Source organism: Nyctibius grandis, chromosome 7 (assembly GCF_013368605.1).
Source record: "Nyctibius grandis isolate bNycGra1 chromosome 7, bNycGra1.pri, whole genome shotgun sequence".
Classification (NCBI taxonomy): Eukaryota; Metazoa; Chordata; class Aves; order Nyctibiiformes; family Nyctibiidae; genus Nyctibius; species Nyctibius grandis.
In genome coordinates, this window is record NC_090664.1 from 32,473,773 (window position 1) to 32,498,142 (window position 24,370).

Sequence of the window (24,370 nt, forward strand, 5' to 3'; positions counted from 1 at the left end):
TGCTTTTTTTCCTCTTTCGATACACATTCCCAAATTTTTGTTTTTCCAGATCAAAAAATAATTTAGAATTAAGTAATTTTAGAATTAGCAACAAATGGTATTTGGAATTAATTTCGTAACAATATTTAATAAGCTTCTTAAAACACTAATTTCTCAAAATAGCTGTAAATGTCTAAAAATTAAGATGTTTTCAGTTATAAAAGAAATAAGGGATTTATTATATTCTCTATGGGGAAACTTCTGTTGTTGATAAAATATGTATATTTACCTATTCTAAATTAGAAATGTTAAAAGGAGAATGTTGCTTTCATGAAACTAAAGATTAAACATTTTTAAAGGTTGTTTAAAAAAAATTTATTTCAAATGTATTTTTTGATGATTTATAGCTGTTCTAAAATGTATATTATTTGAAACATCTTCTTAACTTTAAACTTTAAAACAAATGCAGTAGATCTTATATTTTCAAAGAATTACGACAATTCAGATAAGTAATTTCAGCCTCTACAACAAATTACTTGTAATATCATCCATTTTAGCTGACGTTTATATTTAATCATGTTTGGAAATTTCTTCCTGAAATCACTTAACTTTATATAAAGAAAATTGAGAAAATTGGTTTAGGTCATTTTAGAGGTTTGTATAGCTCCTTTGAACTCTGTACTTTGGGAGAAAAAGTAGTTTGATTACCGGATCTTCAGGTGGAGAGAAAGGAAAAAAAAAGTCACAATATTTTTTTTAAAAAGTTCCTGAAAAAAATCTGAGGATCATTTATAGCCACATTAACTATGTGGCACTTTTATGTTTTAAATTCATTCAGTTTGATAGCATGAGCATTATAATCTCCCACAGGAATCTCTACTGACATCACCACACAGCAAAGCAGATAGAACACTTCCGAAGGACAGCACCATTACATATAGTCCCCTCAAAATATTGGGAGAATATAGGATGAAAGGGGGAGTTTATGTTGAGCACTGGTTATCAGGAGGATGATAAATCAGCACATTTGAGCACAGAGGTGAATGTCAGGGGACTGCAGAAATCTCCCTTCCACGTTCATCCTGAACGTGAAGCTGCACATTTACCTGGCCAAAGGACCCAGTGCCCCTCAGTCCCTTCTCGGGAACAGAGGAGGAGTTTTAAACTCTGACTGGAGTTTAAAGATCCAGTGATCTTCAGGGGGGAGACAGCAACCAAGACTTCACTTCTCCTTCCCCAAAAGTGAAGCCTTTTGCATGTAAAGTGAGACAGCTTATGCCCCTGGAAACTAAGGAGGGTTCTCTGTACCAAGCTTGTTACAGCTGCTTAAATATTAGGTTAAAAAAAAGAAAGAAAAATAAAAGAAGAGAAAGAGAGAAAGAAAGAGAGAAAGAAAGAAAAGAAAGAAAAGAAAGAAAAGGAAAGGAAAAAGGAAAGGAAGACACATTTAAGAACACCATAAATGTTACAAAACAGAGAAACAGAAGGAGGTAGTGTATGTACTTATGAACCTTGTAATATGATGTGATTTTTCACATCTTTTTTTTTAAAAAAAGATTTGATCTGTGTATTTGAATCTTTGACACTTTCACATTTAAAGGTTATGGGGTTTGCCATTAACTTCAGCATCTTTTTCTGACAAATCATGGACTTCAGAAGTTGCTGAGGAATTTCTGTGGTTTATACTAAAATATATTATGAGCATAAATTAAGTTCTTACAAAGTATGCATGGTCTCCTGCAAACACACACCACCGGCCTTTCCTTGAAGGCGTGAGTGGTACCAAGCTCCCTCTTTTCCCCCAGGGGAAATCAGAGGTCTCCCTCTGCTCTCAGCCAGTTTCCCCTCACCAGCCCCCCAGGAGCTGCTTCTAGACCTCTCAGAAATAGGAAGGGCATGTGGAATTGCTGGGGTCAGTTTTGAAGCCAGGAAAACAAATTTTATTTAAGCTATAGGATTTCATATATGCTTGGTAGCACTGTGAGTCCCGACAGAGTAATTATATGCTGCTTTCTGATATGAATTCTTTTTGTTTGTACAGTATTATATCTATTTTTTTACTTATTCTAAATCATTGTATGATGCCAAGTCCTCGACATACACTTTTTGTGTTATAAACCCACTTAGTTAAATTGTGCTTCCCATTGTAAGAGGGGATCTGGGTCCACTCCCTCCCAGTCAAACCACCATAAGAGCTGGTTCTGGAGCTGGACCATAATCATCCTTGAGGTCCTGAAAAGCATGTGCTGGGGGATACCAGCTGGGATAACTGGGAATTCCGCATTCCAGATGTGTGTTTTTCCTCATTGAGATGAAGTAGATCAGCATCTGTTTTGTGATTTTTTTTCTGCAGTGAATTTCAATATTTGTAGGAATCGGCTCCGTACAAAATGTTCTCTGCCTCAGAGAACGGGCTGACTGCGCACCCGGCTCCCCCACGCAACCTGCCCTCCTCGCCCCCCTGCCCCGTGCACCTCCAGCTGCAAGCCTGTCGGGGCAAAGACTTTGCGGGGGGGGGGGGGAGGTTCTTCAGCAATGAAGTTTCTTGATGCTTCCCGAAAGCATTCATGGGCGCTTACTTCCTGCCGGAGCTCTGTGCTCTCTGTGAATGGAAAGTAGCAAAAAAGCACAGAAGAACGGGCGTTTTTCTGGAGAAAAAAAAATGGTTATTTCCCAGGAAGGATAAAAAAAAAAAAACCACCAAACCCCAAAAGGGTTATTTCCCAGCGCCTTGCACACTGAGCCCTAGGAATGAGTCAGGCTTCTCAGTGCTGCCGCAGCCGGCTGAGCCCGCGTCCGTGCAGCGCCGAGCACGGCGGCGGGGCCGGGGCCGGGGCCGGGGCCGGGCCGGGGCCGGGCCCTGCCAGGACCCCCCGGGACGACTCGCCCCGGGCCATGCCTGGCCGCGGCGCTCGCGGCGACCCTTGCGGTATGCGGCTGCCTTTGGCAGAGGCACATGAAGGATTTCATTGAGTGTGAAGACAGAGAGCAGAGACAGAAAGCAGAAGGAGGCGGCTGCAGCCTTTGTAGTCGGGGAGGAATGCGGAAATGTTGAAGCACTATGTCAAACTTTTTTGAAACGGGGTCAAGTCACATTCAGCCAGCGTGGGAAAGCAAGGGGAAAAAAAAACTTGAGGAGAGGGGAAAAAAAAAAAAAAGGCAGCAAGCTGCTGCTGCTCCCAGGCTGAACAGAGGCCGAGGGAGCGAGCGAGCAGAGGCAGCGCAGCGCCGGGGCCAGCGGCGGAGCGGCGGCAGCAACCGAAGGCCGTGTGCCCGAGCCCCCGCACCGGCAGGCTGCGGCCGGCGGGGCTGCGGTCGCGGCTCTGCAGCTCCCCAGGGGCCGCCGGCCGCGATTTTTACTTCGCGTTTTCATTTTCCCCGGGCAGGGTGGGGGCGGGAGGAGCGGGCTGGGGGACGAGTGCGAGCTGCCTTCTGCGCCAAGGTGCAGCCCGGCGGCGGCGGCGGCGGCAGGAGGATGAGAGCCGAGGGCGGCCGAGCCGCGGAACAGCTACCTGTGTGGCCCAGGCGGCCGCTGCCGGGACCTGCCGGAGACATCGCCATGTGAAGGGGCAGACCCCGGGCCGGCTCTCCACCCCGCCTCGCTCAATGGGAGGTTTGTTTTAGGGAGGACTCACCCCCTCCTTCCCCACCCCCCCACCCCTCCCGGGGCTGAGGATTATTTGGGGATCTGGTGGCGGGTGGAGGCGGCCGTGGCGCACACCAGGTAACGCGGGGCGCCCATGTGCTCCGCGCACCCGGCCCAGCGGCGTGGCCCACACGCCGCCCCCCCGCCCGGCCCGGGGAGCCCACGCCGCGCAGCCCCCCGCGGACGGCACCGCGGACGCGTCCCTTCGGTGGCTGGGGCCGGGGGCAGCTCGCCCCGCGGTGCCGCCGCACCCCCCTTCGGGGTCGGCGTGGGGGCGCCCCCCGTATCGGTGGCCGCGGAGGGGGCCGCGGGGGAGGGGGCTGCCCTCCCGGGGAGCCGCTGGGGGGGTCCCCTCGGCGTCCTGCCGAGCAGCCGAGCTGGGGCCCCCGTTCCGTCCCCTGAGAGGAAGCGGAGGGACGTGGCTCTTCGCGTGTCGCCCGCCGCCACCCCCCGCCGCGTGAGGGGCGCCCGCGAAGGGGAGCTCGGTGCTGAGGCGGGGGGGGGCGCGGAGGCCAGGAGCACCCCCCGGTATCCCGCCGGGCCCGGCGAGGGCGAGCGGTAGCTTTCCACCCGGCGCAGCGGCCGCCGAGGCAGGCCCCGCCGCCCCCGGCCACGCACACGCGCGTCGCCGCCGCCCGCCGCCCGGGGGCGCCCTCCGCAGCAGCGCGGTGCGGGATGCTGAAGGGGGTGCGGGATGCGCGGCGCCGGGAGGGATGCGAGGGGCGGGATGCGGGGCGGGATGCGGGGCAGGTGTCCCCCCGCGGCGGCGGGGACGAGGCGCGGCTGTCCGCGCTCGGCGCCGCCTGCTGATGCTGCGGACGCGGAGGTGCGGGGTTGCGCGCTGGACGGGGCGGTGCAGTGGCAGCTCCGGTGGTGGCAGCTCCGGTGGTGGCAGCTGAAGTCAGCGGGGCAGGGTGGGGCCTCTGCTGCAGCCGGGAAGAGTGTATGAGCGGCGGGCACAGGTTTCCTTCAGATTGCTCTTCTTTTCATCTGCAGCTAAGGTGTAAGGTCAGCATAAATGTGCAAAATACCTCTGGCTTTATTGCGTGGTTCAAGTTAGGGGGTCCCCAGCGGAGCTTTCTGGGGCACTTGCATTCTAGTACGGCAAAAATGCAGTGTAGGGAGAGGGTCATAGCCCCGGAGGTCACAATACCATTATACTAAAAAGGGGCAGGGGGAAGGGAGAGGATTGATGTGGAGCTTTGTGAGGGGAGAGAATTTGCCCACAGTCCTGCAGAAAGTGTGGATGAAACTGGATACAGAGAGAAGGGCTTCAGCTCTGCACCCTCATGCACTGCACAGCAGAGCGTGCTGATCCTGAAGACCATCTGTCATCATGCTGCTCTGCAAGGAACTGCCAGTCACACATCCAGCAGTAGCAATATCCACAGCCCAAACCCGTGCGTGTTAATAAGTTTGCTGAAGTGTACATTTCTGAATCTACCTCAGCGCACAATGCTCGGGAGTGTATTATTATCGTCATTTAAATATGTACATATTTCTCCTCCCCACAGGCGCTTTGAGGCAGGAACTTGTCTCCTGCAATGTGTTCATGCAGGGCTTAGCACAGGGGAGAGCAGATCAAGGCTGAAACCTCCAAATGCGATTGTTTACAAACAAGTAACAGTAACATGACATGGGATATATTTCCAAAACTCCACTATGTGCACTGAAGAGCCCTTTGAGTCCTGCAATCCTGACATAAGTTCCTGGACATAACTTCCTCTCACACATGTATAGTTAGCTCTGCCATCCCCATCACCAGTGTCTCACGGGGTCATCGTATTCAGCCCATTGCTCAGCAAAATCCCAGAGCATGCGGTTGCTCTGTAGCTGCATGTTGTAGCCTTCTGTGCAGACCATGATAACTCTGTAGTGTTGTGCAACCATGCAGGGACGTTGATACACATGTCACCCCGGTGGTTCATGTCTTCCTTTGCACCAAGTTTTTGCTTTGCGTGTAGCTATCTGCTATGTTAGCTTAATTTTCTCAGTTTTTGAACAGTGCAAAGTAATGAAGTAAACTAAACTCACTTTTCTTGCTTGGTTTGTCCTCCAGATCTAATTGGCTTTCCACAGACAATGCTCCCAAAGACTGTATGATAATTCCTGGTGGCCGAAAGAGGAGGCACATTGGGACCCGCACAGAAGAGGAACGAGAACAGGAGGGCAAGAGCTTCCTACTGCCCCTCTGGCACAGGGACCAAGTACGTGAGCAAAGTACTAGTTTTCAGAAAGCAGGTGAGACTGAGAGCTACCCCGAAGCACTTGGAGCACGGGAGGAAGAGGAGTGGTGCCAGCATGGATAAGGACAGCACAAACCTGGCTGACCAGCAGTATGAATGTGTGGCTGAGATTGGGGAAGGAGCCTACGGGAAGGTGTTCAAAGCCCGAGACTTGAAGAACGGAGGTCGCTTTGTTGCGCTGAAGCGGGTACGGGTGCAGACCAGCGAGGAGGGGATGCCGCTCTCCACCATCCGAGAGGTGGCAGTTTTGAGGCACCTAGAGACGTTCGAGCACCCCAATGTGGTCAGGTGAGGAAGTGGGACAGGTGTCCCGATCAGTGGGGTCCTGGTTTTCATACATGAATTGGGCAAGCAAGAGTTTGGGTACATAAATGGACTGGACACTAGTTTGGGTTTGTGGATGAAGCGAGCACTAAACTGTGCACAGGTAGTGTGGTTTGAGGTTTCAGCAGGCCATGGTGCTGCCTGCCAGACCTCGCCTCATCCCTGTGCATTGCCTTCCACACACACAAAAACCCATCTCCAGAGGCATAGGTGTGTGACTTAAATGTTTGAGTGAATGGGCAAGGAGCCATATATATGCTATTTCCTCAGGCATAAGAGGGAATGAAAAAAACCCAGCGTCTCCCTGGTTTTGTCTCAAGTATTAGTTCTGCCAGCTGCAGCTGAAATTTAGCAGCTCTATTCGTTATCAAAATGGCAAAGATTATGACAGCGGTAGTGGAATGGGCGTTCTACCTTTTTCAGATTCTTATAGAGAGTTGTAGATTGTCGTGTTAAAGAGAAGTAACAGGTTAAGACTTCAAGCTTTGCAGGCGGCCTTACGGTTGAAGACTCTGACTGATACTGTTTTCACCACGTGCTGGTGATAGTGCTACAGTACAGACATCAAGCCTTGCTTGCAAAATGGTGGCAGTGGCCCCAGGATGTCCTTTCTGTCATGTCGGTAGCATAAACCCCAGATAAATGACCTGTGTTCTTGAACAGATTCTCTCAATGGTAAGGCTGGCCCTACTGTAACCTCTTACATTTTTCTATAGCTGGAAACCTCCAGCAGCCTGTGAGTGTCTTTTATTAATATTATTAACTTTAAGAAGTAAGCTTCACTTAGCAGATACCCAGGTATGCAATGATTTGAAACTGGTCAGCATCTTGCTGATGGTGCTGTATTAACAAGAATATTTCCTGTTATTTGCGTTATTGTACGCACATATTGCGCAGCAAAAGGAAAATGTTTTATACTTTGCTAACACCAAGACTATTTCAGTCCTAGAGAAATAGATACTCTGAAGTTAGAGGTGACCTTCAGAATGGCTTGTAGCTGTGATCCTCCAGTTTTAGGGTCTGAGATGAGGGGGTTTATAGTAGATGCAAGAGGAAAGATGAGACAGAGAATAAGATTTAAAATACAAAAGTGAATAGCTAGAGATAAATTAATTTTTGTTCATCTCAAGGCAGCGTAATACAACAGTCTCATTTCTGTCTAAACTGAATAGGCAAAGCATGTGTATTCTGAAATACTGATAAAGGAATGCCCGTCATGGGTCTCACTGCAGTGAGCAATGGGATACAGGCCACAGCTCACACTTCTCCATTTGTCCAGGTTTAGACATTTACATATTTGAAAACTGTAAACCTTGTTTGGGAATAATTCAACATAACAATACTTATGAATTTTTCTGCCATTGCGATCTTTCCATGTGAAGTAAAAGATTTTTTTTAAGAGCTTTCTAATCCTGAATTCAGCAAAATCATGAAAATAAAATTCTTGTTTTCCAAAGAGCTATTTGATGAACTGGCTTTGCAGCTGCAGGCTTGTTTTCCTTGGGTTTAAGTGCAGTGCAATCTTGACATAGCGTTGCATAAATACATTGAAGTTTAAAATATTTTTACAAGTTTGAATGAAAATTCATTCTCTGCAAGCAGTAAGTATTTCAACCAGCAATATGAGAATGTAGTTTTGACATAAAAATCTCTGAAAGTGTGTTCCAGGTCCTCATAGTGATGTTGTGAAGCAATTTCAAGCATTCTCTCTTCTAAAACATGAGGAATGCTATTTAAAAATTCACCTCTGTTGTGCATGTTTTTAATCTGTAGAGCAGATGAATCTATAAGTAGCACTTTGGAGTGACAGAAATAATATCCTTATACTGAAAGATTATTTGAAAATATTTAAATGTCCCAGTTCCATTACAAAATACAGTAGAAGAGTTTGTAATTTGTTGAAATTACAGGTCTATTTTTGTATTATGTAAATATACTCAGAAAAGGAAATACTGTAAAAGAAGATCTGCAATTTTAAGCAGCTGACCGAGCTGTACTTAATTATTGAACATATTATGCTCATAAAAATGGTCATTGTGTGGGCATGCATTCTGGAAACTGGTATCATGGCCGGGCTACTAAATAAAAATAATGCTAAATGCATTGTCTACATAGTGGATTAAAATGTACATCATTTTCAGAGCACTGGGATAACACCACAAATATTTGAAATAATTTTTTTTTTTATTTTGAGGGGATGTCTAGCTTTTTTCTTAATATTGCAGGCGACTAGCCTGAGAGAAATAAGTGAGAACAGCAGATATAATGTTGAATCTGTTACCTCTGAGTAATGGCATGTGTGATCCATGAGTCGCTCAATGCAAACCAACAGTCATTCTGTGAGTCAAAATTTAGACAGACTCCAAGCAGACGAGCCGCATACTCCGTGTGCTCGGCTGTGGTACTCTGGCATCAGCTGACGGCAACAGCAGAAGTCACTGGCCACAGGAACTTGTGCTGAATGTCGTGCTGAACTCAAATGGTAGGTCTAGGCATCTCCAGAGAGTACAGTAAGGAGCTCAGCAGTCCAATGTTCTCTGTCTCCATGAAGTGGTGCTGAATGTGAAGAACTGTTTGGTAAGGAAAAGATCCAGTACTTGCTAGGCAGAGATAGAGCTCCGTGGCTTTGTTGGTCCCAGAGCCAGGATGCAGGACCAGTATTGCTGCTGCAGCCCAAGTTTGTCATAGCGGTCATAGATTCCCTTCTTCTAAAATCCTGAAAAATGCTTAGAGCCAAAACTGGTTTCCAGTGCTTGGCATTGGGGATGGAAGAGAATTTGCTCCATAAAGTATAAATGTCTAAATAGCATAGAAAAATTTTAAACAAAATATTTATCATAGTTTCCCATGCTACCGCTTGCTGATTACGAGAGCTTTGTTTCGCGTTCCTTCTCTCCAAGTCTGTTGTTTCCATATTCATACAGTGAAGAGATACATTTTTTGCAGCACAGTTCCTTTTACAACAAAAAATAATGTTAGATAAGACTTCACTGCAGAATAAAGCAAAATGAGGTGCAAGATAAGTGAAAGGAAGTCTAATCTTCATCAGAAAAGTGATGGTAGTAGAAGTCTCTGGACAATTGACTGTAATGGAAAGAAGGCCTGGAGGACTGATCTAAAATTTTTTAAAACTGTCAAAAATAGGATATAGAAAGGCATGGGAAAAATACAGTTAAAAGGATGATTGCTATTTGCTTAAAATCCTCTTCTGTTCACATTTGCCCTTGTTCCCCTCCATCAGGACACCTTACTCCGTTCTATTTATCTTCACAAAAAAAAAAGAGTAAAATATAGAATATTCATGAGTAAATCTTACTGCGAATTGCTCTAAAATGAGGTATGTTATAGGCTTTGAAATGTCCTTTGTAACTGGTAGGATGATTAAGGTGCTCCTCTAGCTCACCTTTCAGATAATAAAATGAACTAAAGCTTTACTATATACAGTAGTTAAATCTGGCAAAAGTTGATCCAGCACATATGTAGCTTAGTGCTGTTCTGTTTGGGAAAAATGAAATATATGTAGACAAAGGACAGACTTTGCCAGGAATAAATGACATATTAGATTCAGGAAATTCCTGTGTGTAAAACTGGGAGTATTCCCTGCTGCAATATATCTGTAAAAATTCTTCTTGTGATTATAATGCTAAATTCAGCAATATATTGTGTTCATTTTATCTCTCTCCTGCTGGTAATCAGATGAATAATTTTCTCCTAATGTTATTCATCTATCTAACTCTGAATTTGCACTCTGGGAAGGTGATATACAAGACAGAATACTGCAATTCTTGTCGTGCTTGTTTTCTAACATATATATATTTAACAGTTTTAATAGCGTTAAATGTTAAGCAAATAGAGCAGACCTGCAAAGCTCTGTATTTTTGCTTCCTGGCTCATAGTTTTTTGATAAATACAACTTTTTTTTAGTATTTTCATAGGTTAATAAGTATTCAATTTTAAAATAACCAAAATTATCTTGAATATAATCTATTAGAATATAATAAAATCTGGGTTATTATTTCAAAGATAAGTTTCAGAAATCTTGCCATCCAAGGTCATCATTACCATATAATAAGGAATTTAAGATCTTAGTTCTCTCCTTCCTGTTAACTTGCAGAATAGGTGCCCCAGCTAATTGACTTAGGTTCAAGAGAATGATCCACCTAGCTGGAAGTGTCGCTCTATTCCGTCTTTTTGGTATACGGAGCAATGTGGGGGAAACCCAGTAATTACGAGTGTTTGCACAATGATGCCACGTTCAAAGTTTTATGTTATTTTATAACCATTGAAATATAAATGACACTGTAAACTGCCCTCTGTGGTACAGCAATACTGTCATGTTGCTTCTTCCCTGCTTTTGCAGTCCAGTCGTCCATGCTGTTATTTCTTGGTTTGCACGTGAGTAGTTGATGGAGCCCATCAAGTGATTCCCTTGGCCAGGCAACCTGAGTGTGGGGGGAAGAGGCTGGGGCACACGCAATTCCCCCATCCCCATGTCCCCAAACAGAAAGACCAGCGCTTAACTCTCCTCAAAGGTCCCAGAAGTATATAATAGCTTGGTGCTTAAAATTGCATTGTACTTAGAAGGTGTCTCTTTACAACTGTCTTAAAATTCCCTGTCTAACCTGATGGAGCATTCAGAACACATTTGTAGCAGCTCATCAGTACCTAGCTAACCTTTTGCAAGGCAATTTGAACTTGTAGTTGTTTTGCTTTGTTGTGTTTGTTAAACTGAAATGATATGGGAACATACAGAGGGAAAAGAATTTCAAAATGCAGTAGCTAATTTTGTTTCTCATTCCAGTTCATGGTGACGCTGATATTGGCTGCTGGCTTTATTACTGTACTGTTAATAAGTTTAAAGGATGATCTTCTCAAAATCATTGAGATGTTCCATCCCGTCAAGTGAAACATTTCTATTTTAGGGAGTGTTTTTCTCCAGTGAATTCTGCTTCCTTCCTTACTTCCTTTTTCTGCCAAGCTAATGTTAAACTTCTACGGTGTGACATCATTCTTACAGATCAGCAGTGTGCTGTATTGTGCGGTACAATTTATTTTTGTGCAGCACCACTCTCATGGCATCTGGCAGGCCCCTGGAGAGAAAGAAACAGTTAGGGTTTAAACTGTGACACCTCTACATTGCTAGGTACAGGGATTGTCTTGCATGCAGAAAGAGTAAAATAAGATGCAGGGATGGAGTGAAGCAGAAGGAACTGAACTTGAAACTTGCCAAGGTTAAAGGGATTAATGTGGCAGATGAGTCTCAGCTGAGGTAGAAGAGGTGGATGAGTAATGGGAAGGAAAAACTGAATGAGCTTCAGAGTGAGTTTTAGTCTAACACAAACAGGATGGTCTTCGAGGCAGATGTGAAGACGGGAAGTGCCTTGGCGGGAGAGAGGCATTTCCAGGCTGGAGAGCGGTGTTGGTCGTAGGGGAAAGGAGATGGTCCCTGCACTGACTGGCCACTGCGAGGAGGGAAACTGCAAAGGTCTTGGGGAGGGAGAGACTGCCTATCTGGGAATATGGCTTCTCTGATGGCAAGAGGGTAAAGGGGAATGATGTGGTTGACACTGAACAGGGTTTGGCAGTAGGTAGGATTTGGAGAAGTTTTATAAGTTGGCAGAGGACACTGTGAAGTGACTGCAGATGAATGCTGGCCTGTCATCTGCTTGCAACCCTGCAGTACACAGAATAAGCACATACAGGGAAAATAACTGATGTTCTTCCTGTCCGTATGAATTGTTTATTAGAAATGGATGTGATGATTTAGTTTGAATATATGGTCTGCCAGAAACAGGACAAGATAAGAGCATGTCAGGAAGGAAGGGCTGAATATGGAATAAGGCTGAGCCTTAGGAAATTCAGTTTCTGGAGTGAATACAAGCTTTCTTCAAAAACTATTTTATCTTATTCTGAATCTAAGCTTTTTACAAAAAACATGTTTCCAGTCTTTGTGTGAGTAAACGTTAGTGATTTTAGATTATGTCCAGTGCTCCCTTCCTTCTTTAAATCCATGGATGGTTGTGTCTATGCTGTTCTTAAAGAGATCTGGTCTTGCTGGGTCCTGCCCAGAATGGAAAACCAACTCATTTCACCACTACCATTGCTGGTGACAGCCTGTGATTGCCAGGCAAAGCGTCAGCATCCCCTGGGTTAATGGAGTGGGGTCCAGGATTCAAAACTGAGCTTTGAAATGGACAGGAGAATGGATGGTCCACCCCAGCAAACAGGGGCCAGGGCAGATTAATTGGGACTTTCCAGTTAGCTTCATGGTACCTACTGCTGGCTGAAGTGCAGAACAGAGCAGAGAGAAGGAAAGTGCTTGCTTTCCAGGTGTTTGAAAGAGACTGGGCTGGAGGCTGAGACTTAGCAAAGCACTGAGTGAGTCCCTCAGGTACACTCGGTGGGATTTAAGTCATTGTTTGAAGTTTAGCACAGATGTAAACACATTATCAAATAGAAATAGCTATGATATTAAATACGCACTGAATTTTAAAATGCTTTTCTGAATACAGTTCAGAGATAATGTACATAAGAATATGAATCCCAGATATTGATTCTTACTCATGTATTACATTAACTGAGGCCTTATTTCTAGAGAATTTTTCTATTAAATATTAAAATAAATAATGCAGGATAAATAATATAACTATCCTGATATAGCAGTAATGTGAATTTGGCATCAAGAGCGGTTATTTGTCTTTGTAGTAATTCTTAGTTGACATAATTTAGTTCTGAAGATTTAAAATTATTTTATAAAGTTTCATGACCCTAAATAAAATAGAAGTTGCTGTTCATTCCAAAACTTTGCAGCTGTATATAGAGCATTTGGTGTTTACTCTTTGTATGAAATCTAGTTGTTTTCCAGTTTTGCTGAACAAGTTGATTCTTAATGATCTAACAAATTATCAAAAGATAAATATGCCCTTTTATAACTAAGCTGTGATTTTTTCATTCAAAAGAGAGCAAATTTCTCCTGCTATATCAGTTCTTCACATATTTTTCTTATATACTGAAAAATATTTTAAATTACGTGTGCATGATTATTTAACAGCTATACCTTTAAACTACAAAGCGTCTGTATTTAATAAACAAATCACTTTAGAATTTTCCAAGGAGTGTTTTTTTCCATTGTGTGCTTTGACATTTTCCATTTGGGAAACCTCCATTTGGGAAGCTTTTGATGAGATGATCATCAACGAGTGGAAATGTGACTGTTGACTTCCGAACTGTTTCAAAATACCTCATTGCATCCAAATTATTGTATTGATTTTCCTATTTATCTATTTACCCTTAGCCTTTGAAAATTTGTCCCGTCCTTAGAAAATGTTCACAAGGAAGTATTCCACTAAGTAATCCTTTTAAAAGAAGGCTTTAAAATTCTAATAACACAGAATAATTCTAATAAGTTGTATTTTCTTCAGGTGGAATAAAGAATGTTTTATATGAGTAATGAGAAACTTCCATATGATGCTTTAGATGTCTTTTTAGGGTTTTAGAAGAGGACAGGTCTCTAGCCTAAGAAGCATCCCACATAATTTTAGGACCAGGCAGTGATTTCAGATACCTAAATACAGCGTGTACTGGAATGTGCCAATTTGCTCATACTGGTAGAGTTGCCCTGGGGTAGATTTCCCATGACATATCTAGCAAACAATTTACAAGCTTAGCAAAAAGTTCTATACTGTTTTAAAAGTGTTCATACTAACACTGACTGGTTATCACTCTGGATTATCATTAACAGGTGACTGATCTTTCCTTAATAAAAGAATATAAAAAAATAACTCGCATATGCATTCACCTTTGCAGGAATTTCCCATATTTAATGACTGAAAGCTCAGTTCTAATGCAGATGAATCATACTGAGTTTAAATGAAACCTATTTAGTTTGGACTTTTGCAACATTAGTCAGTGCAGAATGTTACATATTTTGATAGAAACAGAGACAGGAAGTGAGAAATAGAATGGAAAAGCCTGTGTGATTTTTTTCTCTCTTTTATGTGAAGCTTTGGCTGGTCTTTTAATATCTATTTGAAGTGTGGTCACTATGATAAATAACTGAAGGTGTCTGTTGCTGTTTAACAATGTCAGAGAATTCCCTTCTCCCTCAAATCAATTAATTATAAACTGGAAATCTCAGTACTTTGTTCACTGCTTCTTAACTTAGCATATTTCTAGGAGCTTTCTGTGAATATAATTCCTAGCTGCACTGGTGCTTTTGTTTCTCTTCATCTGTGGAGCCAGGGCTCTACTGTAAGGATAGAATTCTATCACTTTTTTTTTTTCACATTTGATGTGGTATTTTGCATACAGCTGCAGAGTAGACAGTTACCTTTGAAAAGAACATTTGGCTGGTTTAATTTGATTAGAGCAAACCACCTCAATCATTTCTGAACTAAGACTGTTTTCATTTTAACTTGGCAGTAGGAGTTGCGAATGTACTGACTGTGCTTAGAAGTTTAGGGGAGGATTCGTTTGGATACACAGCTACCGCCGAAGTGAAACAACCTTAGAGGACTTTGCCCACTCTGCTCCTTCCCCATGAAAAGGGAGGGCTGTGAAGCCATTGAATGTCGCATTTAACTTTCACTCATTATGACAAGGAATTGGACTCCTTGTGAAGGTTTCTACAAAAAAATGGAAACCTTTAATGTATAGAAATATATAATCATACATTTAAAAAAAATTATATTAAAAACAGATAAAGGATATGAAAGTCTTTTATTTGCAACAAACTTAAACATCCATAGCAACAGTATTTTGAATAAAGTTATAATGAAATCCAACATATAAATAGAAATATGGTGTGTTTCTCATATATATATTGTATCAATGTTAAAATTGTATCCCTTTCAGTAAGTTTTAGTAAGACTGCCACCTTCTTGTTATTTCCTAGCTTTGACTTTCTACCCCTTTCCTCATCATATAAATATATTGTGATGGTTTTTTATGTTGCATATTAAAGATGAAATTAGATTCTTCAGATTTACAGTACTTGTGTATTATATATGACTTTTGCTTTTCAGTTGCCCTCACTGGTGATCAAATAATTTTCTTAGAAAAACTCCTGTGGCTGTCTAGAATATCAATGTGTCTCGTAATGAATGACAGCCCTTCAATAAATTATAGTCAGATGGTATTCTCCAGAAAAGACAGTTCTGATCCTTAAGTGCTCTGACTTTGCAGTAGTGGATCGTCATATATACAATATTTTAACCAGAAGTAAGATCTTCTGCTTAGTCTCATATTATGTTCTGAAAACCAATATGCACAGTTAACTGTTCATCTATATGAGCAACCTAACACTCGCTACTGACAGGGCAGTTGCATCCACAGCTTCCAGCTAATCCAAGAATGCAGTTGTAAATTTAAGGCTTGAGTTTCTGCTGGTGAAGTTAAAGTCCATAGAGCTACACTGATTCAAACAGCTCTGGTTGTTCAAATCATAAATTCCTAATGTTAAGATGAACAAAAATACATTAGGAGAGACAGACTGCGCAGAGGTGTCCCATCAAGCATGCACATTTGAGACTTTACCATTCAGATTTAGGTGCTGCAACTATTGAGTTCACCAAACGGGGGTATAAAAATAGTTATTTTATTAGGAGGTTTTTCACTGATGTGGACTCGGAGTTTCTGTTGACTTGTTTCACTCCTCCTAATTACATTCCCTTTTAGCACCACAAATAATTCTTCTCTACCTTAGTATGTCCCCTCTGCAATATTGGATGTCTATCTCTATGTTGTCACCTCATTGTGTGTTGTACAATGCTGTGCTTACCCCTGAACTCCATGTTGCATCACAGCCACGGTCATTTCAGTACCATGTACATCTCCCTTCTTCAAGAGAAAATGCTTCTATAGCTACAATTAGGAGACTTTCTGGTGGCTGTAGAGCATTGAAAGTTTATGTCTAACTTGTTATACACTAGCACAGCACTAGAAACTTCATTATTGATTTCAAGGTTTCTTTGGGACAGTGAAAGTTAATGACCTGTATTATTTTTCTCTACTAGGAAGTAGGTTATAAGGTGAATCTCATTTTGCTAATTTTATCTAACAGCATACTTTGTTTATATTTGTGATCTTTATGACATAGAGATTGAGCAGCATCTGCACTTTTAATTAGTGTGTTGTTTATCCTTAGATAACCTTCTAGATTGTTAATGGAGATAGGCCTACCCACTGATCTTTGTGGTTTCCTCACAGATATCTCTAATCAATTTGTTGCGTTAATGTTTGTCTCTGCTTTTTATAAAATGCTGAGCAACAAGTTTTGATCAAAGCAATAATACCCATATCCAGACAGGTTTGAATCAATGACTATACTCTGAAAATCAGCATTAAATGTCTCACTAAAGTTAAAAGATTTGGCATTCTTGGAAGGGGCCAGACAAGTTAGTACTTCTGCAGAACTGAGCACCTGTATCTCTTCATTGCATGGAATCCAGTTCATCACATTGCCTTTATGTTCGTAACATCATTAAAAAAAAAGTGTTACCTAGCATTACTTAATTCTCTGCTGCTTATTATTCATGTTGTCTCTCTTTTTAAGGTATCAAAAAGGTTTTATTACTTTTTAATTTTATTTGGTCAGATGAAAGCATCTTTTAGAGATGTCAGTTATTTCAAAAGCAAATCTTTATGCAGAAGTGAAAAAATAAAAACAGAAATGAGAGTGGAACTGAAGACCATGGCAGTATAACAGCAAGAATAGTTAGGAGTTGCACAGAAGAGCCAGGTAACCCATTTGACTAAAAAGGAAAGGTATTTGTGGCTAGAGGTAGAAACCCAGATAGGTGAATAATACTGATGAGGGAGTCTTTTTAGAAGACATTTTAAGTATATTGGAATGTCCTGAATCAATAGGATATTGTGATGTCCATAAGAACACACATTTCAAAGACTGCTTGGTTTCCAGTAACCCAGAGTTGAGAGTGGATAAGACCATTCTGCAGAAACAAAGCTTAAGTTATAAAAAGCAAATTTAAATCTTCTGCCATCCTCTGGATCAGTGAAAGGATATTGAGCCTATAATTCTAGAAGAAGCTGGAAAGTCAACTATGTTTATTAAAACAGTAACAAAAGACAATTTCAACCTCTGTTTATAATAAAGTGAACAAATCAGACAAGGTTTAAAGACAAAATTTACAGACACCGTCAATGAAGCAGCTGTTCCTGGAGTACAAGGAACACTCTCTGCATAGCCTGAAGTAACTTGTAATAGCTGGTTTAAGAAATTCTTATAGTCAAGACACACAGTCATAGTGGCCACAGTAATGAAATCTGATATTTTTGGGAAAGGGATGATTCCCAAACTTGATGTAGTAACAATAGGCTTTAGAAAAGAGAGATTAAGAAACAGGAGGTAATCAAAAATTCAGCAGTCAAGAGGAAGGATATGAAAATGCTTAGTTTTAACATGGTAGGTACTTAAATAAACAGGGATTTGTAGCAGCACATTTTGTCACTTGGGTCATACACCTTTCCCTGGTGTGATGCTCTGTCCAGTCACTGGAAATCCTGGCTGCTGCTTTGGATCTATAGCCTCTTCCTGAGCACTAGATATAGCAGGACAGTTTAAATGTATTGGTTCCTCACTCTCCGGAGGGGTGGGGGGTGTCAAAGGGAGACACTAAACTTTCTCCACCTCTTTTATGGCTCTGCTGCAGTATATCATGATGGTTGTGCACAAGGTACACAGAGCCATGAGTAAAAATTAAACCAGGAATGTAAGGTAATTGTGAGCAGACATCTAACTTTAATCATCTGAATATTAAAAGTACACTCCATCCCAGTCATTTAGAGTCTCCCCATAGCAAGTGCAGAGAGAGGATGTGCTTTCTGAGAATAATTCATCCCACTCGCCCTCTGTATCCACCCTGGAGCACAATGAATTGCCCTCTGGATACGCCAGCCTCTCTCCTGTTGACTCCAGAGAGCACCCAGGTAGCTAATGCAGAGTGGACACCCAACTGTAGCCTGCTACAGCTAGATGAGGTTAATGCCAGTCAGTATGGTTCAAGTTTGAAGGTGGAAAGTGGAAACGTTAGTAAGGAGTTTATACAGCAAATAAGAGAAGTTACAAAAGCAAATAGGAAGTTATTTTGGGGGTGGGGGAACAAAAAGCTAGTATTGAAATCAGAGGACACTTGAACTATGAGAAATTAGAGGAGGTAATGAAATAAGGTATTAGTGTTATAGGGGAACTTATTTTTTTTTACCCAAGTCTATAGTATATGGATTGTTGGTAATGGTTTGTACAAGACACTTTTTTTCTCAGTTGGCAAAAATGATGTACTTTTCCTAATAGTGGAGTGTGGGTTTCTGTGAAATGTACTGGCTTCAGACAATCTGCTTCTAGTTTGTGCTTGGCATTAAAGTACTAAGGGGAGCAGGATGTAACTGGAATGGGTGGGCATTGCCTGGTTACCCTGCACCCAATTTTAAGCTCCAGCAGAAGCCATTTTGGTCAAAACTTGTTAATCTTTTACAAGAGAAAGAGTAGCTGAAGATGTGTGTTGTAGATGGCCAGTCATGCAGCCTACGAGTGGTTTAAGGCACCTTTCAAAGCTTTCTCAGATGTAGTTTCCCTTGCGTATTTTTCTCATTTCCCTTCACTGTGGTATACTGGTCTCATACAGTGGGCTAATTATCTCATTATTGATAAAATTCTGATAGTACACGTAATTTCATTGCCTCAAATTCCTTTCAAGCAAATTACGTGATTGTACAATTGCAAGTAGTTGGAAAATTCTGGTGTCTAACTTATGTTCCGCTCTGAATTATCTAAGACCTGAGTGCTTGGAAAGCAGGTACTATACCTTTATCTCTTGGAATAGTTTTTTTTTAATATAAAGTTTTATTTTTCCTTAATCTCAAACATATCAGCCCACATTGCTTGGTAATAGCCTGCAAAATGAAAATCAGTCAATAATGCTAACAGATTCTGCTCCATCATTTTTTATGTTGAGTATCTGTTGGAGCTCTTTCTTTTATAGCTTGATTTACAAATCTTGAAAACAGCTTTTTATTATGGAACCACTATGACAATATAATTGTAGTAAAGCAAATAAGCTGCTCTATTAAGCTTTTTGGATATGCATATTACTTGTGTGCATGTGTGTATATGTGGAAAAGAAAAACCATGAAAATTTCAGTATTTGATTGCATTTACACCAGGAAGTTCAGAATTATTATTTTGTAACATGGATGAGGATTGTTAGACATGTAGGACTGCAGTTAGTTTAAAGTCTGTGCCTTAAAAATATTTGAACAGTTTTCTGTTTTAAAGTTAAAAGAAAAAATTGAAAGGGAATGAAGTCAAGCCAGGAAAAAAAACATCCCAAAAGCTAATTGTTTTCAAAAAGTTACATGACATTGAAAATTGGAACTTGGAACTGAAATGCCATCTCACTCCTAAGTATAATAAAATAGTATATTTTATTAAATGTATTCTGGAAAGAGTAAATGAAAATTATAAAGCCTGATGTGAGTGGCAAAGAGCCCAGGCAATATCCAAAAGAGTAAACATCTAATGACTTAACCTAAGTGGGGCACAGTCTGCTGAAGCAGGCAATGGAACAGGGGATGTCAATATTTAAAAGCAGCAGAACTAATTTTTGAAACAGATTATGGCATTTTTTTCCTCCTCTGTGCAGTACAAATAGATATATTTAAAGGCTCTAGGGAATATTTAGATGATGGGATTATGTGTCTCCTTTTAATATTGACGCTTTTTAAAATTTTTCAAATCTTGTAAAATTTAAGGTCACTTTGATCTTTCCTCTTTCAAGCATGAAATTGCCATCTTTAAATTGCATTATTCACTCAGTTCCAGAACTCATTCATCCTGGAGCACATCCTTTATACAAAATTATTGCAATATCATCTTGCCAGCTTTTAAATGGAGTCTTTTCTTAAAAAGACTATTGAGTTCTTGAAATAATTTAACTAAAATTTTCTGGATGGACATGATTATCATGGCATTTCTAATATATTGATCATTGTCATTTTCACAAGCCTCAAAAAGTGCTCTTGTGCTTTGGAAAATCTAAATCCATGTCACTTCTCTGCCTTCTGGAGTGGAAAAATGCAGACTGTACTGCACTTAGATCAATAGTCATATACCATAGAGGCTTGGGTACAGAGGCATTCATGGAAATGAAGACTACTGTTTCTTCTTGGATTTAGCAAAAAAAAGGCACTACTGTGTGTGTTTCTTCCAAATGGACTTGCGATGGTTATTTCTCAGTCAAATATTTTCATAATCCAGACACAGATTCTTGTTTCAGAACATATAGATGCCAGTTGTGATGTTTGAAAACCAAGACATGCCTGCATGAAAAGTAGGTAAGGGAAATCACCAGAAAGTTTGACTTTTTCTTCACAGAAAGTCACTTCAATTCTGTGATAACTCAGAAAACGGCTGAATAGACCTTTATAAAACATATGAACTAAGTAACTTCTAAGTGGAGACAGCTGGGGTCTATTTAATATCCTGTGTAAAATGGTAGAGGTCAGCTTCCTGGAATAACTTAGGAGTTTTATTTCACGAATATCCTACTGCTGTAGGGACCTGGAGTGACGATGAGGCTCTCAAATTAAAGTGCACTGTAAGGAAAAGCTCCAGGGCCGTAGCTCTTGTTCTAGCTCTGCATTTGGTGCAGGATGGTAGGGGGCATCTTGTAGCCTGCGGTGCCTGAACATCCTCATAAATGTCTCTTGCATGGGGGCTTATTAATGCATGGGTGCTAGTCTCATTTTTTTCTTCCAGTCCTATAGTCTTATGATTTAGGCATTGGGATACTAATTGAAAATCATCGAGAAGTGACACTTTGGACAACAAGTGATTGTCATGTGTACTGACAACCCTAAATACCTAGGTTATTTTGTAATTTGGGACCTTAGTTCCTAAATCACTTAACTTATCTTGACAGTTTTATGATATCTTTTTTTTCCCCTTGCAATTAATGCAGCCATATCTTTACTATCTAAGATTATACATTTCCTTAATGTGTTCCCTGTATCTATTCAATTTAAACTCTTGACTCCTTGAGTTTGGAATCTTATTTTATTTTCTAACTCACACTATTCCATTGTATATTGGCCATGTGGGTGAAAAAAAAAACATTTGTCTTTGTTGGCCAGTGCCACTGGTAAGTGTTCGCCCATACACACGTAGAAGTTACACAGTACAGCAATTGATATAATTGTTAGTCCAGTGACATCTTCATTGAAAGCCTGTGGTGCAATAAGCCTGAAAATTCATATAAAAATTGTACATAAATACTGATGTCCAGTATGATTGCATACATCTCACAGTATGAAAATTTGGCTTTTCCTAGACTAGGTATTTAAATAGAAGATAAATTGAAGCTCTAAAGAAGAACTAAGAGGGCTAATAATTGCTTCTGTTAGATGGAAAAAGGTGGAAATTGAAGAAAAAAAACCAGTAATGTGTCATTGGAACAGGCAAGCTGACCACAGCCAGAAGAGGCTTTTATAGACTGTGCTGATTCTGTGGGCTCTGAATGGTGTGTAGTGTTGCCTGTTTAGTCAACTGTACAAAGGCTCAAGACCATCCATCAGCTCTGGTATAAGTTTCTGTGCTGTTTCTCCGAACAGAGGTAAATAGGATGATTGTAGGGTTTGGGGATGGATTAGAGAAAATAATGAGAAGCAACTCCTTCAGCTCTCGATGTCTCTCGACTTATTCTTGAAATAAAAATAATTATATTAATAAAACAATTCATACATGGCTTAGAAAGGGTTAGAACAATTTCTATCTCACCCAGTATTTTTCTGAAGTGAGAAAGAGCAGATATTTTAGGGAATGGTGTAAGAGCAGGACAGACCTGAAGTGGTAATCCTGGCAAATTAAGGCTCGACAGTTTTGACACCAACTTGTTCTGTGATCTTATGTAATCTGTGTCCACTGCTTTGTAAGTCCATGCAGCGTTTGCAAGCAGATGTGAGCCAGCCCTGCCTCGTTCCCAGGCAGATGCCTACTTGCTGTGCCGGTACTTTGAGCCAGCTGGAAGCCACGTAGCCATGTTAAGCGCTGCGGAGCCTCGGCCATTCCGCTCGGCTATCCTCATATCTTCCTCAGCCGGAGCTGACACTGGCTGCCTGGAAGTCGCAGAGCACGCTCTCCTTTGCATGCAGAGTTTGGGTAGATGTACTTTGTTTTCATTTGTCTAGATGTAAAAATGTTTAGCGCTCCAGGAACCAGACCTTGTTTTGCAAGATTTGTTATAGTTTGCTCATTTCTTTCAGAAATGTGAAAGACGTTGTTGCAAAACAACCAAAATACAGTTTTGTCATGTATTTACGTCTGACATACACTATCATTTACAAAATGCTGAATTTATTTCAAAACTATCCATGCATTAAAATGCAAACCCTCATCTCATGCTGCTAAAAGACGCCCCAAAAGAAATACTTGCCTTTGCCCTGAAGTAATAAAACAGTCGAATAAAATTTATTGCCAGCTCAAAATGCTACTAACACCTCATTTTCATTGCCAAACTCTGCAAATAATCTTTAATTTGTTTTCTTTTACATATGTGTGCAAGAGCTTAAAGGAAATACTTAAGGCGCTGTACAGCCTGTAGAATACTTCACTCCATGTGCATTAATCTTTAAATGACTGGCTCACAACGCCATGTAAACTGGCTGGAAAAGGAGGAAATGTGCATTAGACATCTACCTGAAGAACTGGAAGATGAAAGCACCTGAGAATCTTACAGAAATAGACATTTTTAGTTTTCTTTGCATGTGCTTAAATTTTAAATTTAAAATTTTAAAAAATACAGCTTAGTAGAAGAAATGACATGACAGCCAAGGAGCTTGTATGGCCCCGTGTGAATGACTGTGAATGGGAAAAAGAGCAGCCATGAAGTCCACATTTTTAAAAACTTGTAAGATATAATGTCTTAAATTCTGATGAAACGTGTAAGGAATTTGCATGCTAATGGAAACGAGGATCCCTTTTTATGTATCAAGTGTTTAAGAGCGATTGCCCCCTGGCTAAATTTATTCAGCCAGAAAAATCTTATAAATTTCTATTGAAGATTTATTAGTCCCATTTGTTTCTGTTCTGTACAACATGAATATTGAACTCAATCCTGCAAGTCTGTCACAGGTGAAACTCCTTTTCAAATTAAAGGAAATTCTGGACCTGAGCCAAAGCCAGTTAAATACATGTACTGACTTCACAAGGCTTAGGTAAAGGCTCTCGTGTGCAGAGCTTTTTTAGGATTGATCCTGGTCTGTGGGGGCTGAGTGAATAGGGCAGAGGTGTTTTCAGTCTCTTTTTTTTTTTCCTTCAACTTCTTTCTCATTTTGTTTTAAGTTCCTCATGAGAAGAAATATTTTAAAATATCTTCAAAAATCAATTGAACATAATCTGGAATCCCACAAGGTGAAATTGCTCCATTATAGTCTTCCTGGGAAAGAGTAACCTACTTCTTTCCCTTGAATATATGGAGGCCTACCTGACCCATTCAGACTAACCGCCAAACCCCTGAGCAGCTCCATTACATGAGTTATATCACTTCCACGGTAGCTGAGAGGAGAACTCGGCACTCCACGAGCTCTGCTAAGCTGTTGTGTAGATGGATGGCATTTGAACTGTCTGATTGGGTAGCCAAAGACAGCTGCATTCAACAGAGTTTAGTTGTTTTGCAAACCTTAAATCTGCCTTCTGTGTGTGCTGAATTTAAGTGTTACCTTAACTTTGTATTCCCTTAGTTTTGAAGCTTTGGTTTTAGAATAAATATCCCCTCACTGTTATCTTTCTCTTATAAAGTTATATATTACTCTCTGCCACTCATTTTTTCTTTTAGAATGCAACTTATAAAGAGGAGTACAATGTTTAGGTGCTGCCTCCCAAAACATGGCCAAATCCTGTTTTCCTTACCCATGTGAGCAATTGCCTTTGTCTTTTGATTTTTGGAAATCACCTGAGTGCTATTTACTTTTGGGCAGATGGGATGTGATTTGTAGCACGTTGAGTGGTGGCAACAGGACATGGTACGGTGCCACTGGGAGGTCGGTTGAGTTCACTGTACTCCCTTCCAGGTTTTGCTGAAGTGAATGGAGGAATTCCCTTTGTCTGAAGTTAATGGTGCCCCTGGCATCACAGCACACGGGCTTCTTGGGAATACATCTGGCA

General features: G+C 41.2%; 1 protein-coding gene across 3 annotated transcripts in view; it reads left to right on the forward strand.

Moving 5' to 3' along the window:
• The first annotated feature begins 3,423 nt into the window (after positions 1–3,423).
• The window catches only part of CDK6 (cyclin dependent kinase 6), a 143,957-nt gene continuing 123,010 nt past the window's right edge, over positions 3,424–24,370 (forward strand). The window contains exons 1-2 of one of the 3 annotated variants that reach the window (XM_068404465.1): positions 3,424–3,592; positions 5,685–6,159. In XM_068404465.1, the coding sequence (XP_068260566.1) occupies positions 5,927–6,159 (233 nt within the window). In that variant the 5' untranslated portion in view covers positions 3,424–3,592; positions 5,685–5,926. Of the gene's footprint in view, positions 3,593–3,658; positions 3,704–4,591; positions 4,634–5,684; positions 6,160–24,370 lie in introns of those variants that run through there. The other 2 variants (XM_068404466.1, XM_068404468.1) reach the window with 2 other exon arrangements.